The 18,787-nt window shown below is 40.5% G+C and overlaps 1 protein-coding gene across 1 annotated transcript in view; it reads left to right on the top strand.

Annotated features, from left to right (window-relative positions):
- The window catches only part of PDPN (podoplanin), a 35,142-nt gene extending 16,860 nt beyond the window's left edge, over positions 1-18,282 (top strand). The window contains exons 2-6 of the mRNA XM_019976777.2: positions 6,924-7,042; positions 8,668-8,836; positions 14,992-15,030; positions 15,577-15,685; positions 16,461-18,282. Coding sequence (XP_019832336.2) covers positions 6,924-7,042; positions 8,668-8,836; positions 14,992-15,030; positions 15,577-15,685; positions 16,461-16,467 — 443 coding nt within the window. The 3' untranslated portion in view covers positions 16,468-18,282. The remainder of the gene's footprint in view (positions 1-6,923; positions 7,043-8,667; positions 8,837-14,991; positions 15,031-15,576; positions 15,686-16,460) is intronic.
- Positions 18,283-18,787: the final 505 nt, after the last annotated feature.

Genomic DNA, 18,787 nt, shown 5'->3' with positions numbered 1-18,787 from the left:
CTAGAGGGATAGTCAGTTAGTGAATATACTAATTCACTAAATAGTATGTTATGATTTCAGTGGGTGGTCAAGAAGCCTCCTGAGAAAATACCCCTTAAGCAGAGATCTGAAGTGGGTGCAGGAGCACCAGCTTGAAATTTTCCTTGTCTGCCTGTTGAGAGTCCCTCCTCCTATCCCACCCCAACAGTACCCAAATCCATGAGAATGGAGACCTCACCTGGTTCACTTTTCTGTTTCCAGTGCCGAGAATGGGGCCCAACATGCAGGTATCATTGTTTAGTCACTCAGTCAAGTCCAACTCTTTTTGCAACGCTGTGGACTATAGCCCACCAGGCTCCTCCATCCATGGGATTTCCCAGAAAAGAATACTGGAGTAGGTTGTCATTTCCTCCTCCAGATTCCAGGGGATCTTTCTGACCCAGTGATTGAACTCACCTCTCCTACACTGGCAGGCAGATTCTTTACCACTGAGCTATCAGGGAAGCCCCCAGCATGTAGTAGGTGTACAATAAGTATTCTGGGAAATAGAGGTGAACTCAGAAAGGCTCCAATCTCCACCCCATCATTGCTGCTGCCTTTTTTTGTAGAACCAAGAGTACCTCGGCTCTGAGAAGTACAGCCTTTGTAAGGCAGACCACGCCTGTCTTCTAATCTGCCACTTCTGAAACCTCAGTCCTAGCAAGGGAACTCATTTGAGGAAATAGAAATTGTGGTCACTACATAATTAGACTGAGGGATTCTAACAGATGGTGTCTCATAAGGGGAGGTGAGATGCTCAAGAAAGCAAGTGCTTTCTATAACCAGGATTATAATTTAAGGGAGAGTGAGGATGGGGGTGAAAAGGAAGGATGTCAGAACCCAGGGAAGGGCATTTTCCAGGCAACAGCTACCCCAGAGGCACAGAAAAGGGTTTGAGGGGCCAATGAGCAGTCTAAAACACTTGGCTTTGCATCTGCTTACTGACCAGGCCAACTCAGAAAATCGTTAAACTTCTGACCTTGTAAAGAAAGTTATTCTGGCACTTGTTCAAACAGTTGGAAGATTTTATTCAAGACTATTGCCTCAGGGAAGAGAGATGGGGTTCAACTCTGAGTACAACGGGGACAGCTGAGGATTCATAGCCAAGAAGCAGAGAGAGGGGCAGTGGATGGAAAATTGTGAAGAAGAGACCTCAAAGGTAGGGGGATTCTTGCTAAACTAGCCTAACAGGATTCTTGCTAAAGGCAGGCCAGGGATTTAGAAATCAAAGGTGGGAGATGGAGAACTTGATTAGAGAGAATCAAGTGATTCTCTATAAACTGACTTAGCAGGGTTCTTGCTGAAACTAGACTCTGTAATGATGAACACTGAAGCCTGAGGACATGGCCTCACTGAGAAGAGGGCTCAGGAGTTTCAACAAAGGTTGGTCAAGGAAGGTCTCTGTCAGCCTCACTTTGCTCATCTGGTAAGTGGGGACAAACACACCAGCTTAATTTTTGGATGAAAATCTAATTTATATTCCCGTTTTACATCATGCTTCAAGATAAACACAGGACAAATAGATTCAGTGTAAAAACAAAAACTTACAGAAAATGTAGATGAATATTTACATAATCTTGAGAAAGAGTTTGTAAGTATGATATTCAGAGAGACAAAACAAGCTTAATCAGTTTGACTAATGGCAGACCTTGCCACTTATAAGGTATATGCAAATGCCAGTTAATTAAAAAAATTATTGCAGCATCTATTCCAAAGAATATATATATTTCTCAATTTTATCACTCTATTCTACCCCAGAAAACTTAAAGAAATAAGCTTTATTTCCCGATTTTGTTAAATAAAATGGGACTTGAGCTTATGTTGCATTTGTTCATTTCCTTCCTCCTATTGATATTTCAGTTCTCTGGATTAATTAATTTATTTTTATGTACTTTGGACTGGACTGAGTCTTCACTGGTATGTGAAGGCTTTCTCTAGCTGCGGCAAGTAGGGGCTACTCTACTCTCACCTTGCAGTGTGTGTGCTTCTTACTGCGGTGGCTTCTCTTGTTTTGGAGCACAGGCTGTAGAGCACAGGCTCAGTAGTCATGGCACACAGGCTTAGTTGCTCTGCGGCGTGTGGAATCTTCCCAGACCGGGGATCAAAAGTCCTCTGTGTTGGCAGGTAGATTCTTAACCACTAGACCACACCCTCTGGATTAATTTAATGGTGCCAGACAAGTGCTATGAACCAATTAGCCATGTAATATATTGACTGGATGCCATAAAAGGTTATATATTAGTTCCCTGTCATACAGAGTGAAGTAAGTCAGAAAGAGAAAACATACATATTAACACGTATATGTGAAATCTAGAAAATGGTACAGGTGAACCTATTTGCAAAGCAGAAATAGAGACACAGATGAATAGAACAAATGTATGGACACCAGGTGGAAAGAGGCTGCTGCTGCTGCTAAGTCGCTTTAGTCGTGTCCGACTCTGTGCGACCCATAGACGGCGGCCCACCAGGCTCCCCCGTCCCTGGATTCTCCACTACTATGTATAAAATAGATAACTAATGAGAACCTAAAGTATAGCACAGGGAACCCTAGTCAATGCTCTGTGGTGACCTAAATGGGAAGGAAATCCAAGAATATATTCTTAAGGCATAAAGAAGACTTAAAAATTATTTAAAGATGAATACCATAAAAGAAAAATGATCATAAGAGAAGACACTCCCATCAACCAGCAAACATAAGGAACAACTCAGTACCGCAAATCAGAGAAATGTAAACAAAACCAAAAAATTGAAAACACTTACTCAAAGGCTTAATCAAGAATTTGGGACCGTTGTAAGACAATCACAGTGACAGTGTAACTAATGTTCCATCAAATTCTAAATATTGTAAATGAAATGCCATCCCATAAATATATGGAAACTAGAATGATTTCTTTGGGCTATTAGATTTTGATGCAAAGATAAAAATGATTCACTTGTGTTAATATTTAGTTATATCCAGCAGCTTCAGCTGCATGCAGCAAATTCTGATAAATTCTCATTTCATTTTTATTCTCTAATTTTCCTTATTATGGTTTCTTAGATATACCTATCATTTAAAAGTGGACATTTCATTTCCAAATACATGAAGTTTTTAAAGTATCTTTGGTGTTAACTTCTAAGTTTGATAGTTATCATTTAATGGTTCCTTCTCTGTAATCACCCTGTGTGTTTTCAGTGTTTTAACTTTATTGAGGCTTTCAATGGCTAAATCAAAGATCTCTCTTGGTAAATGACACATTGCATTTGAAAATATCTGGGCTATTTTCAAATATCTTTTGATACTGATTTCTAAAATAATTCCACAGTGATAAGAGAACAGACTCTGAATGATTCCAATACCTTTAAGCCATGACATTTTTGCATCTTGTTTTATGCACCTGGATATTTTCCAGTGTCTCCTGGTTTATAGTCTATGGGAACTTGAATTTGTATCCTGCTATTGTGTGAAAATTGTATAACTCTTAATTATGTTGAATTGGTTCATAGTGGTTTTCAGGTCTACTATATCCTTCTGCTTTTCTGTCTATTCATTCTATTAAGTTTTGAGAGTTTGATATTGAAGCTCCAACTAAAAATCTTAATTTATCTACTTAAAAAATAATTGTAATATGTAATTTTAATACATATGAAAATGCAGAACAAGGTAGCTTTGTTATGTATTTTCCATATCTCCTGTAAATGTGTTGTCATACTTTCATAATTAAAAAAAAAAAAAAACCAAAAAAATGATTCATAACTAGCACCTTCATCCCTGATAAACATCTCTTCAGTGCTTATTGGCTCTCAAACTTAAACACCTTAGGATCAAATCAATTTATCACATCATCTTCTTAGAAGTAGTAGTTTTTAAAAGAATAACATGTACACACCAACTCCAAAGCATGTGGACGGCTTACAGACAGAGTTGAAAATTTCCACGGGTTCTGACCCACAGGCTGGGGGAGGCTGGGAGTGGCAGGGAGGTGTTCGTGTGAGCACAAGGGGACGTCCCTCTAGAACAGACTCTGTTATTGCAGGTCCGTCACTGCATTTACATAAGCAGTTATGTGTGTCGACTATGTGCACACGTGTCTTAGGAAGAAGAAAATGATTGGAGAGGAAAGACAGCAACACATGATTTGAATTTCACCATTCAAGAGAAAAGGATGTCAAATGCTGGCTGGACACTCAGCAGTTCATCTGCAAAGCCTTCAGCCAAAGTAATGAGAGGGACAAGTGAACATCCCTTGTTAAAGATCAACTTTCCCAGGGAGCAAAAAGAATGCCAGGGCGGTGAGACAAAAGACATGCCTCTTCATCATGAGTGTCGTTCATAAAATGCCCTTTTGTCTATTCAGAGCGATTTTAGTCCTTGGCTCTGTGGGCCAAGGGTAGAAAAGAGCAAGAAGGAATTTTTATCATTAGGCTTTCAATGAACTGAACTTTCTACAAAAGAATTCAACTTTGACTAACTTAGTCCTGTACTTATTTTTTTTTAAGCAAGGGTGGTTTGGTTTTGCTTTTTAAAGCTAGAGGATGCCATATGGTAAGTGATTTTGCTGAACACTGCAGAAAATGTTTTTAAATGGATGGTTTGTTAAGTGTATTTGAACCTGGAGTGGAAGAAAAGAAAATAGAATGCTAAGTTTTTTAATAAAGACTGCTTGCCTGGCAAAGGGATATTTCCCCTTGAAGTTGATAAATACATTCAACATTTGCTGAGATCATAATCTTAAATCCTTAATGAGAGCTGATCACTACCCCTACTCCCACCCCAGCAGCCAGCCAGAAAGGGAGCAATCTATTTGCTGGCACTGAGGTATCAGATAGTTGCTAACTAATGAAAGCCTTTCCCCACCCCAGATGAGAAAAAAAAGCACACACTTGGGAAGCACTGATTGGCAGCACCAGGTCTGTAGTACTCAATGCAAAGAGAAGGCTCATGAAACAAGAGAATTTACTCTAGAGGCTTCCTTCCTCTGTGCATCAGCAAAGAGGCTGTGATCAAATATTTATTAGCTGTGCCTTTGGCTGAGCTATCTAAGCACAAGAGAAAGAGGGAGTTTTAAGGCAAGGGCCAGACATCTGCTCTTTAATTAAGCACAGAAGTCTCCAACCACCCCCTCCCTCTTGCTCCTGAGCTGTGTGTGCTTACTTATTTTGCAGCTGTATTTAGTCACGAAATTTCTTCCAGAGCCACTCTGAGTCTGGGGAGGGAACCCATGACCAATGAGTCAGATTTGTTTTAACTTGTGAAAAGGGTTATTGATGAATTGAGATGGCATTCCTACTCGGTCAGGATAAACTCCAATCATTGTGGTAGAGGGTGAAGAAAAGCCCATTTCAAGTTGTCCTCCCTGCGTCTTGGAATTCAACTTGCGGTCCCACCCCCACCTACTCCCTCCTCCTCTGGAAACCTTTCTCATTGGCACAACAGGGTCATTCGTCCAGTGGTAATACAGAAAAGCCAGGGCCAGGGGCCATCAGGTCTCTCTTTAGATTAGCTCTGGGTGCACTAAAAGTTCTGTTAGTTATCTCAGCACTCTCATCTTACTGATTCTCCCTTGTAGATGATGATCCCAACTGTAAAAGAAGAGGTTGAACTCTATGTCAATCTCTGTGTCTGTGTGTATGAGATCTGTAGTTAGAGCCAGGGAGTTCAATCATTCAAGCAGACAGCAATCTCAAAATTCAATGGAGCACGAGGTTGATGTTAACAAGAAGGAACCCCCGCCTTTGGACATTCTGATTTAGTAGGTTTGGGATAGAGTCTACTAATCACCTTTTTTTTTTAAGTTTACTATCTAGCTTTATTTTACTTCATTTAAGTTTTTTTTTTAATGTCTTTATTTTTAATTGGAGGATAATTGCTTTACAATGTTGTGTTGATTTCTGCCATACATCAAAATCAATCAGCCATAGGTATACGTATGTCCCATTGCTCTTGAACCTTCCTTTCAACTCCCACCCCATCCTACCCTCTGGGTTATCACAGCGCACTGGGTTGAGCTCCCTGAGGCATACAGAAAATTTCCACTGGGTATCTATTTTATTAATACATGTGGTAATGGATGGGGCTTCCCAGGTGATTCAGACAGTAAATGCCTGCAATGCAGGAGACCTGGGTTTGATCCCTGGGTTGGGAAGATCCCCTGGAGAAGGGAATGGCAACCCACTCCAGTATTGCTTGGAGAATTCCACGGACAGGGGAGCCTGACAGGCTAGTTGATGGCGTGTCAGAGTTGGACACGGAGTGACTAACAGTTTGACACTTTCATGGTAATGTATATATGTTAATGCTACTCTCTCAATTCACCCCATCCTCTCCTTCCCTCACCACGTCCACAAGTTTGTTTTCTATGCCTGTGTCTCTACTGTTGCCTACAAATAGGTTCATTAGTACCGTTTTCCTGGATTCCATATATATGCATTAATATATGATATTTATTTTCCTCTTTCCAACTTACTTAACTCTTTATAACAGAGAGCCTACTAATCAATATGTTCAGAAATCTTTCCAGACTCTAATTGAGAATTTTTCTGGGTCTATATGAAATTCTATTAACCTAAATGCATTAATTCTTTATATGAAATGGCACCAGAAAGAATCAGGTTCATTATTGAAAGAAAAGTCAAGGTGTAAACACACACACACGCACACACACCGCACTGTCCAGCACGCCTCAGTGGGAACCAGTGAGGGTCTGACTGCTTCACCTCTTTGGAGTCCCATCTTCCTTTCTTTTACAATGGAGATGACCAGGCTGTTCTGTATATGTAGAATGATTTGTTAAGCCAGAATGAAAACTCCCTAAAAAGGAAAAAATACCCAACAGAAATGAAAAAAAAAAACCTGATTGTAGCTGACCAGTTAGGTCTGCCCATATGATTTCACCTTGAGGTCTGACTCAATCTCCCCTTTTCAGCCAGCACGGTCCGGCCAGAAGACTATGTGACTACAGGTGTGACAAGTGAGAAAACAACCCTGGGTGTGGAAGATTACACGACAACCCCAGCTGCCAGTAAAGAATCCTTGGCAACTCCGGTGAGTGTAGCAGGAAGAGAGGAAGTTGCTTCATAGGCATGTGATCACATGCAGGGATATTTTGAGACTGGCTTATTTCAGTATGCTTGAGCATAATGCCCCCAGTGTTCATCCATGTTGTAGCGTGTGTAAGAATATTTTCCCTTTGGAGGTTGAATAATATTCCACTGTATGTAAGTATATATTACATTTTCTTCATGCATTTGGATTGCTTCCAACTCTTGCCTATTGTGAATAATGCTGCTATGAACATGGACGTGCAAATAGCTTCCAAACCCTGCTTTTAATTCTTTTGGGCTTATACTCAGAAGTAGCATTGCTGGATCATATGCTAGTTCTATTTTCAATTTTTCTGAGGACCTCCATTCTGTTTTCCCTAACGTTGCAACCATTCTACAACCCCATCAACAGTGCACAATGGCTCCAATTTATTTTCTGTTCTTTTGATAGTAGCCATCCTAACTGGTATGAGGTGATAATCTCATTGTGCTTTTGATTTGTTTTTCTCTGATAATTAGTGTGATTGAGTATCTTTTGTATGTTTTTTGGCCATTGTGTACTATATTTGGAGATTGATTTACTCAAGTCCTTTTTCCATTTTTAAAATCAAGTTATTAGATTTTTTTGTTATTCCTTTATAGGAGTTCTATATACTTTTATCAGATAAGATGATTGTGAGTATTTTCTTCCATTCCGTAGGTCGCCTTTTCATTCTGCTGATTGTGTCCTTTGATGCACTAAGTTTTTAAGCTTGATATAATTCCACTGATCTGTTTTTGTTTTTGTTTTTGCCTGTACTCATTAGCTTGTTGAATGCTATATTAACATGAACTTTAGAGTCAACAGAACCATTTCCAAGTCTTGTTCTGTTGCTTGTTGGCTATGTGAGCTTGGGCATATTATCTTATCTCTCTAAGCCTTGTTCATATTATAGGGCTAATAATAGAATTTACTTCTTGAAACTTCCCTGGTGGTCCAATGGTTAAGAATCCGCTTTCCAATGCAGGGGATGTGGGTTCAGTCTCTGGTTGGGGAACTAAGATCCCACATGCTGTGGGGCAACTGAGCCCATGTGCCGCAACTACTGAACCTGCGCATTCTGGAGCCCTCGAGTCACAACTAGAGAAGCCTACACCCAGCAAGGAAGACCCAAAGCAGCCAAAAATAACTTACAAACAAAAAAAATAGAACTTACTTCTTAGGGTTTTTTTGTGGTGTTAATGAGGATGTATTTAGAGGGCATGGCAAATGGTAAGCTCTGGGTGAAAAAGAGCATTAAAAATAATACAACATAATATGTGCTGAGTAAACGTTACAGGAAAAAAAGTACCATTCACGTTCAAGGGAGGAAAAGAATTAATGCCTAGTGACCCAGTATTTTCTAAAAAGTTACACCTCAGGAAGTCAGCATGCTCAACATTTGGGATTTATTTCTGGAGTAGACATGATTTTATTCCTGTCTCCACTCTTGTTTCTTGTGTGTGTTATCTTGTTTCCACTTTAAATTTATGTCATCATATAGCATATACATTTATGCTCCTTTAAGTCCATTTCTGACATAAGATAGAATATATATTTTACAATATTAAGTTTTATTTCTGTTTTTCCTTTTACATCTCCAATAGATGCCAGCAGGAACAGAGAATGTATCACATGATCACAGAGAAGATCTGCCAACTGCCGAAGGCACAACAGCCGAAGGCACAACAGCCAAGAGCACGCCTGCCAGGAGCACACCTGCCAGGAGCACAACCACAGTCCTCACCCGTGTACCAGCGACTAGTCACTCCCAGGGTAAGAAAAGCAGTCACCCCAGTATGGGTTGATCTTCTTTACAACCATCAGTGCATTCCCAAAAATCCAGGGACAAATACAATCATCAATATGGCACACGCTGGAATGTAAGCACTAATTTTGAACCAAGCTTTGTGAAGTAGGTTCAGAGTTCATATTTACTGGGTTGTTGAATTCTGCTCTCTACTTCGAATGACAGGTAGTGATAATGCCCCCACAAAAGTAGATGAGATAGCTACCAGTGTCATATTGCTGACCCTAAGCTGATATAATGCTACACAAAAAAGCTTTGTGTTGACGCCCAAGAGGGTAAAAGTTAGCCAACCTATGTATATCTTAGTAGATTCTGTCCTAACATTGAAACTCAACATTCAAAAAACTGATCCAGTCCCATCAGTTCCTGGCAAATAGAAGGGGGAAAAGTGGAAGCAATAACAGATTTTATTTTCTTAGGCTCCAAAATCACTATGAATGGTGACTACAGTGAAATTAAAAGACACTTGCTCCTTGGAAAGAAAGTTATGCCAAACCTGGATAGCATATTAAACAAAAGTCTGTATAGTCAAAGCTATGGTTTTTCCAGTAGTCATGTAAGGATATGAGAGTTAGACCATAAAGAAGGCTGAATGCCAAAGAATTGATGCTTTTGAATTGTGGTCCTTGAGAAGACTCCCTCGGACTGCGAGGAGATCATACCAGTCAACACTAAATAAATCCTGAGTATTCATTGGAAAGATTGATGCTGAAGCTGAAGCTCCCAATACCTGATGCAGGGAGCTAACTCATTGGAAGAGACCCTGATGCTGGGAAAGATTGAAGGCAAAAGGAGAAGGGAGCAGGAGAGGATGATATGGTTCGATAGGATCACCAACTCAACGGACGTGAATTTGAGCAAACTCCAGGAGATAGTGGAGGACCAAGGAGCCTGGTGTGCTGGAGTCCATGGGATCACAAAGAGTTGGACACAACTTAGCGACTGAACAGCAATAACATTGCTAACATTTACTATCTTACTGTACATTGAGTTCATATCTGTACACATGATGCAAGAATCTATTCTAAGCCTGTCTTACCAGGCTTTGGGGTTATACTTTGCAGCTGGTATATACAGCAATGTGGATGGAGGCGCACCTTGGGGAGAAATTCTGAAGGACAACTTTGAGTCTGCATCACTATTATGAGGTTTAGACCATCACTAATGATTGTGAGGAAAGATGATTGCCATTACAACCTAGTAAGAGGAAGAGCTTCCTATTTCCAGAGCTTTCTTGAAAGAAATTCAGTTATTTGGGATATTTTTTAAATATGCCTTTTTTTGTAGTAGATAGGGGTGGAAGAGAAAAGGAACTATTCTAGTAACTGCAATGAATGCTTGCTAACTTGAGCAATTTCCTATCATATGTACCTAGTTAGGTGTTTTCATCTTTAAATTAAAGTAAACATAAGGACCTCCCCTAAACCCAAGATTCCTAAAACCAGTTGCACAGCTGAACACCTAGAAAGTTATTCCTTATTGTTTGATATACAATTCCCAATCACCAATCTGGTTTTTAAAACTCTAAAGCACTTCTGCAGATTTTTTAAATACCGTGTATTTGTACACCTATGGTCACAGCAGCATTATACACCATAGCTGAAACATGGAAGCAACCCAAGTGTCCACGAATAGATGACTGGGTAAACAAAATGTGTCATATACATGCAATGGAATATTAGTTAGCCTTTAATAAGAAGAAAATTCTCACACATGCTATAACATGGATGAACCTTGAGGACTAAATGGAATAAACCAGTCACCAAAAGACAAATACTCTGTGATTCCACTTAGATGAGGTAAATAGAGTAGTCAAAATTACAGAAAGCAGAATGGTGGTTGCCAGGGGTTGATGTGGGGAGGGAATGGAGATGCGTAGAGAGTATCAGTTTGCAAGGTGAAAAAGAGTTGTGGAGATGGATGGGGCTGATGGTTGCACACCAGGTAAATGTACATAATACCATCAAAGAGTATACTTAAAAATGGTGAGGATAGTACTGTTTATATTATGCGTATGTTACTACAAAGATAGAAAAGTTTCATAATATGCTTAGAAAATGATCCCTAAAGGTTACTCTAAGATATTAAAGAAATGCTTGACATTAAACACCAGAGCGAACTAAATAGGGTTAAACAAGGAAAGAATCAATATAATTAGTCATTGGAAACATTTCAAAATTTTGGAGAAGCATTGATTGTTTGTAACAAGAGCTGACAGCTTATTCATGGCAAGCTGCAAATGGAGCATTCCAAGTTGAGTATTTTTTTTATATCATACCAGAATATTTCTCCTATTCCTTAAAAAGAAAATGTCTCAATTTCCTGGAAAATACTCATGATTACTTTCTTGTCTGTCTTCTTCCCCACCCTTTCACAAACACTGTGACTTACGGCACATTCCTACTTCATGTATCAGTGTTCCAAGAAATTTTCACGAGTTAAAATGTAATTACAAATACTTGGCTTTTTAAGAGGTAATTTTATTAGGACTGCAAATGCCTTTACCATCAAATGCCCAAGTTTGATGACGTTCATGTGCATGATACATTCGAGTGATCACAGTCAGTGTAATTGGGAAGAGGCTTAGGGAGTATAAGTCTAGTAAACTTTAATTTAGTGATGAATCATCCACAAACTTTATTTTGGTAATATATTTTGTGGAAAATGGTGTCATTGATGGTGATAATGTTGTGTTATGAGCCCAGTATGTTGTGTCATGAGCCACCATGTTAAGACATGAAAAGCAAATGTTGGACCTGCCTCTACTGGTAGTTGTCAGCCAGGTATAACATTCAGGGAGTTGATAGGATGACACCTTTGTTCTGGGCAGGCCTCAAACCCAGAAGTCTCCCACCTGCTTTTTTATGTGAGTTGGTGTGATCAGCTTGAGCTTCATGTAAATGTTCTAGAGCCATGGGTTCAGCTCCTGCAGGAAGAGATGGGTTCAAGGACCTGTACTCTGGGGCCATGAAGTTAAAAGACACTTGCTACTTGGAAGGAAAACTATAACAAACCTAGACAGTACATTAAAAAGCAGAGACATCACTTTGCCAAAAAACGTCCATGTAGTCCAGTGTTCTTGCCTGGAGAATCCGAGGGACGGGGGAGCCTGGTAGGCTGCCATCTATGGGGTCATACAGAGTTGGACACGACTGAAGTGACTTAGCAGCAGCAGTCAAAGTTATGGTCTTTCCAGTAGTCATGTATGGATGTGAGAGTTGGACCACAAAGAGGGCTGAGAACTGAAGAATTGATGCTTTCAAACTGTGGTGTTAGAGAAGACTTTGAGAGTCCCTTGGACTGCACAGAGATCAAACTAGTCAATCCTAAAGGATATCAACCCTGAATATTCATTGGAAGGACTATTGCTGAAGCTTCAGTATTTTGACCATCTGATGCAAACAGCTGACTCTTTGGTACAGACCCTGATGCTAGGAAAGATTGAGGGCAGGAGGAGAAGGGGACGACAGAGGATGAGATGGTTGGATGGCATCACTTGACTCAGTGGACATTAGTTTGAGCAAATTCCTGAAGATAGTGGAGGACAGGGGAGACTGGCACGCTGCAGTCCATGGGGTCTTAAAGAATCAGACACAACTTAGCTATTGAACAATGACAACTCTGGGGCCATCTTGAAAGGACGTCTTTTTTTTTTTTTTGGAAGATGGACCTGATACAGAGTGGATAACTTCTTTTCTTTCCAAATCAACCATTAGAAAAAGTAACCATCTTATAGTTGATGATTGGCTGGTTTCACTTTTGATTAGGAGAGTATTGGATATCTGATATTTTGCAAATCGTGAGCTAAGATTCTAGGGGTGAGCCTGATTAAATCACATCTCTCTGTTGTCTCATTAAATTAAGGCCTCTCAACTTTTTCTTTATAAACAACTACCACCTAGAAGAGTGAAGGGCTCAGTATACCAACAAGTTGATGGGAGAAACAAAAGGCCTATATTTTTTAATAGAATTGTGTAAAAATTATCTGAAGAAAACAATGTTATTTCTTACTTCCAGAGAGGTATTCATAGTTAAGCAACTTATATCCACATGCTAGGTAAATAAGAATATTCACATTTGAACCACTAAATTAGAGTTAGCTGCAGATAGAAATCCTATAATAATAGTGCCATAAATACAAAGGGAATTCCAGAAAAACAGCTACTTCTGCTTTATTGACTACGCCAAAGCCTTTGACTGTGTGGATTACAGCAAACTGTGGAAAACTCTTAAAGAGATGGGAATACCAGACCACCTTACCTACCTCCTGAGAAATCTGTATGCAGGTCAAGAAGAAACCGTTAGAACCAGACATGAAACAACAGACTGGTTCCAAATATGGAAAGGAGTACGTCAAGGCTGTATATTGTCACCCTGCTTGTTTAACTTATATGCAAAGTACATCATGAGAAATGCCAGGCTGGATGAAGCACAAGCTGGAATCAAGACTGCCGGGAGAAATATCAATAACCTCAGATATGCAGATGATGCCAACCTTATGGCAGAAAGCGAAAAAGAACTAAAGAGCTTCTTGATGAAAGTGAAAGAAGAGGGTGAAAAAGTTGGCTTAAAACTCAACATTCAGAACACTAAGATCGTGGCATCTGGTTCCATCATTTCATGGCAAAATTGGGGAAACAAATGGAAATAGTGAGAGACTCTATTTTTGCTGCTGCTGCTGCTAAGTCACTTCAGTCGTGTCTGACTCTGTGCGACTCCATAGACCGGCAGCCCACCAGGCTCCCCCGTCCCTGGGATTCTCCAGGCAAGAACACTGGAGTGGGTTGCCATTTCCTTCTCCAATGCATGAAAGTGAAAAGTGAAAGTGAAGTCCCTCAGTCGTGTCCGACTCTTCGCGACCCCATGGACTGCAGCCCACCAGGCTCCTCCATCCATGGGATTTTCCAGGCAAGAGTACTGGAGTGGGATGCCATCACCTTCTCCAACTATTTTGGGGGGGCTCCAAAATCACTGCAAATGAAATTAAAAGACTGCAGCCATGAAATTAAAAGACACTTGCTCCTTGGAAGAAAAGCTATGACCAACCTAAATAGCATATTAAAAAGCAGAGATGTTATCTTGTCAACAAAAGTCTGTCTAGTCATAGGTATGGTTTTTCCAGTAGTCATGTATGTGAGAGTTGGAGTATAAAGAATGGTGAGCACCGAAGAATTGATGCTTTTGAGCTATGGTGTCGGAGAAGACTCTTGAGAGTCCCTCAGACTGAAAGGAGATCAAACCTGTCAATCCTAAAGTAAATCAGTCCTGAATATTCATTGGAAGGACTGATGCTGAAGCTGAAACGCCAATACTTTGACCACCTGATGTGAAGAACTGACTCATTGGAAAAGACCCTGATGCTGGGAAAGATTGAAGGCGGGAGGAGAAGGGGACAGAAGATGAGATGGTTGGATGGTATCACCAACTCAATGGACGTGAGTTTGCGCAAGCTCCAGGAGTTGGTGATGGACAGGGAAGTCTGGTGTGCTGCAGTCCATGGGGTCACAAAGAGTCAGACGTGACTGAGCAACTGAACTGAATGAACTGAAAATACAAAGGATGTAGTCTCATTAAGCTTAAGTGCCCTGTAAGATCTGGATTTTCTATGAAAGAAAAGGAAATTGATATCATAAGATGGGTGATATCACAGTCTTAACCACAACTTTCAAAACATTTTGCTCTCAAAATGATGTTTCTTCAAAATAAACCTCCTCCCAATGGGTGAGTTTTTCATGATCTTGACTTTGGACCAAAGATCAACAGCCTTGGATTCTTTTGTTAACCTAACTTCTGAAATCTTTGACCATTTATTTAAGATCTCTCTGGGCGAGTTACCTTGACTCTGCTCTCTACAGTGGGTGGTGAAAAAAGTAATGTTTACCAAAAAACTATGGACTCATAGATGTGAAGAAGCATTCATAAATTCAATAAATAATAGTTTTAAAGACAGGATCACATCAGAGCCTGCTTAAAAGTCCCCTGATCCGATTTACTTAAGAAAGTATCCTCTTTGCTTGTGTTTTGCTACCTTCCACTTAGAGTAAATCCATCTTGTGCCAATTGTTAAATTATAGTTATTAACTCCTAATAATTCTATATCATTGCAACTCTCTCTTTATAGGGAAAACAGATGGAGAAAAACCAAAAAGCACTCCGAAAGGTGGGTTAGATTTTGTTATCAAAACATTCTTACGGGAGTTTTTAAGAAGGTTTCTTTGAACTTTAATCTTTGTGATGAATTAACATTCTTTCCTGGATTGTAATCAACTGGGAGCAGAAAACCTTTTGAAAATGTTTCAAATCTCTTAAGAGAGAAAAGGGAATTGCCTGTATTTGAAAATAAGCAAACCACAAGTGAGTCTTCACAACAGCTGTGGAGAATGGTGTCATATCACAATTTATGGTTCCTAAGAATGGAAATAGGGGCTAATTTATTAGCTGTGTGTACACAAAAGCTACCCAGTAATTAACAGTGAAGCCACTTAGTCAGAGTGGTATGCTTCTTGATGTATCTTGAGGTCCAGAAATCTTTCCGTGATTAGATTAACCCCAGCTTTTCTCCCCTTCTAAGTCACCTCCTACTAGATAGATAGAGGACAAACAATGTAGAGCATCCTTTTTTATCTACGGTGGGCCTATGGCGTGGCTTATTGGTGCTGTATTGTTAATCTGGGAACTCTGCTTTTTTTTTTTCTGTGTCATTCAGGTGGCTTGTCAGTGGGGACCCTGGTTGGAATCATTGTTGGGGTCTTAGTAGGCATCGCAGTCATTGGTGGAATCATCTCTGTGATTGTTCGGAAAATGGGAAGATACTCGTAAGTATAAACCTTAGGCTCTTGTGATAGGTAAATGAAGGGAGTGGTTTCCAACCTTTGAACTAATAGACACTCTAAATAAAGATCATGTGCAGAAGCCACCAACCTCCCTAAGCAAAGAGAGCACCCCAGATGGCTCTTCAGTAGATTTCCATTGCAATCTGACCCAATTTGACCTCTTAATTTTCCAACTCAGTGAACTTGAAGGAAAACCCAACCAAGTTTTAACGATACCCAATCACCCTACTACCAGTCATCAGAGGTAGGTGGTTCTCAGAAGAACATTAGTGCCAGAGCAAGGACCCTATGCTGATGAGGAATTCCGCTGGTGCTGGGGCCCCTCCCTCCACTCCTGACCTGCATGCACCCATGCACCCAAGGAAAGGAATTATTTCTCCATTAAAATTTCCTAGGAATTCAGAACATTTCAAATTCATAGCCAGAGGAAAACATTTTCTTAGTTCTGTTGGGGAGATATGACTGAATGGGGAGAGGATAAATGTTATACAACTCGGGGAGGGGGTGGTCAAGGGACATAAGCAGCGATACAGTTGCAGATTTATGTGTCTGGAAACGCTCGGGAACCTGACCCTAGGTCAGGCCTGAATTTGATCCTGAGAATCAGGCCTAGAGGAGGGATGAGCAGGGAGAGAAGAGCCCCAGGACCCAGAACTGGAAGATGTAGACGAAGGACCATCAGAACAATGACTCACCAGGTTAGTAGGCACAATGCCAGTAAAAGAAGTGACAGTCACCTTTCTCTTTGTCTTCACAGGCCCTAAAGTGCTAAAGAATTGTGCTGTTCTGCCAGTACATGTACAAAAAGAGTTTCCGACATCCCCCCCTGCGACGTCCCTGAGCACATGGAGAAGATGACCCGTGGAATTGCTTCACCACCACACTCAAAATCCACGGTGATCCCTCCACTCGTTAAAACTAACCGAAGGAAAGAGTATTCATAAGACGTGCTCCTCTAAGCCTTTGTCTTTTGAAAAAAAAACTATTGTTTTAATATAAATTTTGTGTGTGATTTAAAAGGCAAAATGCATAGAAAATGGAGCAAAGCTGTGTTAAACCTGATTTGTAACTAAACAGACAATAGATTGGGTTGGCCAAAAAGTTTGGTAAGGTTTTTACCGTAAGATCTTACAGAAAAATCTGAACAAACTTTATGGCCAACACAATCAGTGAATGTCAGAAGCTGTAATTGTCTTTGTTTTTGTCTTTGTAATTAGCCTTTGTTTTGACTCTCCTCTGTTATTGTTAAAATGCAAAGGAATCTGAAAATATTTATACCAATGGCGTCCCTGGGGATAGAGCTATGTCAGTTAGTGGCATAAGGGCTTTGCAGTTTCTGATCTGTTAAAACATACACATTCCAGTCCAATGGCGTCCGTTTTTAGAGCCTGATTTGGTATGGATAATGAAGTAGAAAATTTATACTTGTATAATATGTAATTAGCAACTGGATTTCACTGGTCCAGGTAAAGCATTTCAAAGACATCTATTTTAGATCATAAATAGAAGTCTTACTTTGGGGAAAGCATTTTGTTTCTCACACCAAGGGTCTCGGTGTACTCTACTGTCTTCTCCATCGATGACTTGATGAGTCACAGGTTTGTTTGTACACAAGCATACTTGTGCACAAGTATAAATTTTTTACTTCCATTTTCCTCAGATGATAGAGATCCAGACCTGATGGGGTGGCCTTCTCACTTCCCGATCACCCAAGTCCTCCCTATTGGCTTCTTTGTTCTGGAATATGAGGACCTCAGCCCCGGAGGCCCAGTGATGCCAGGGGCTCAGGTGTTCCAGGGACTGAGCCGCAGTGGTCCCCAAACCCTGCGTGTGCTTGTGACAAACAAAACCTGTCGGCTTCCTAGCATTTACTTTCTGCTTCAGAGGAAGGAAATGGGAATGCTAATTTTTAAAAGACAACTGGATTTTGAGACTTTATCTTAAAATGGAAGCTGTTTCTGATTTTCACGAGATCCCACATATTTCAGTGGGGTCATGATTGACAATTCTGTATGGGCACCATCCAGCTCAGGACATTTCTTCCCGTAGGCCAACTGAATTCTTTCCCCTGCACAAAAAGGTTTTACGCTGAGCAGATGCTGTGTCACAGTTGCGGTTATACATTTCTGATAGCCTCTGAATTCATCAGGTCCATGAAACAGGAAAAAGTAGACTATCAGTCAGAAAGCCTGGCCTGTTCCCCTACCTTTTGCATTAATGGGTGGATGTAATTTGAAACAGTATGCCCTTGTGTCACTCAAGTCCAGCTAGTCCAATATCCCAGGTTCAATATTTGAACATCAGCTGATGGAGAAAATGGGCTTTGGAAATGCTTTATGAATCTCTTAAATACCCTTCCATTTCATCACTCAGATTTCTGAACAGGAGTTGGAAATAATGCTAATTTCCTCTTTCTTATTCTCTTTTTTTTTTCTTACTGTGAAAAATAATAGTCAACCCCAAGTCATACACTGGACCTGTCACCTGCTGGGACAGGGCTATGGGTTTCCTGGTCACATCTGTGTTGTGCTCAATGCAGTGTAGACATGTTTTAAAATAAAACAGATGATTGAGTGTAACAGTGAGTCAGATCTGTGATTGGGAATCTCCATCAAGGTTGGATCACCCCTGAGTACATCTCCAGATAAGATTACACGTTATATAAACATCTGCCTCTTGGCTTGATTGGGAGTGAATTATAAATGGTCATAGGAGGTACATCCATGGGGAAGAAATATAACTGGACCTTTTGCCCAGGGCTCTGGCAAAGTAGGAAAGTTAAGGTCAAGTGGAGGAATGGGAGGAAAAGTGGCACTTTGGGATTAGTTTTGCTCACTCTGGTCACAAATTGTTAACAAGGTTTTGCCTGGCTCCTGATTTCTCTGCCCTGGAGACTGGAGCCAGGAAAGGGAAGCAGTTATACCTTGCTCCTGCCAGCCTACCTGGGAACCTGACCTCAGGTGGGTAGGGCTTGACCACCTAAGAAAAGGTGGTAATAACCCTTGTGAAGTTTTTCTAACTGCCTATGGCCTGGGATGCAATCGCTGCAGAATTCCTGTTCCTGGGACATCTCACTGCTTCTTG

The sequence above is a fragment of the Bos indicus genome, chromosome 16 (assembly GCF_029378745.1).
Source record: "Bos indicus isolate NIAB-ARS_2022 breed Sahiwal x Tharparkar chromosome 16, NIAB-ARS_B.indTharparkar_mat_pri_1.0, whole genome shotgun sequence".
Lineage (NCBI taxonomy): Eukaryota > Metazoa > Chordata > Mammalia > Artiodactyla > Bovidae > Bos > Bos indicus.
This window is presented reverse-complemented; position numbering and strand designations above follow the sequence as displayed.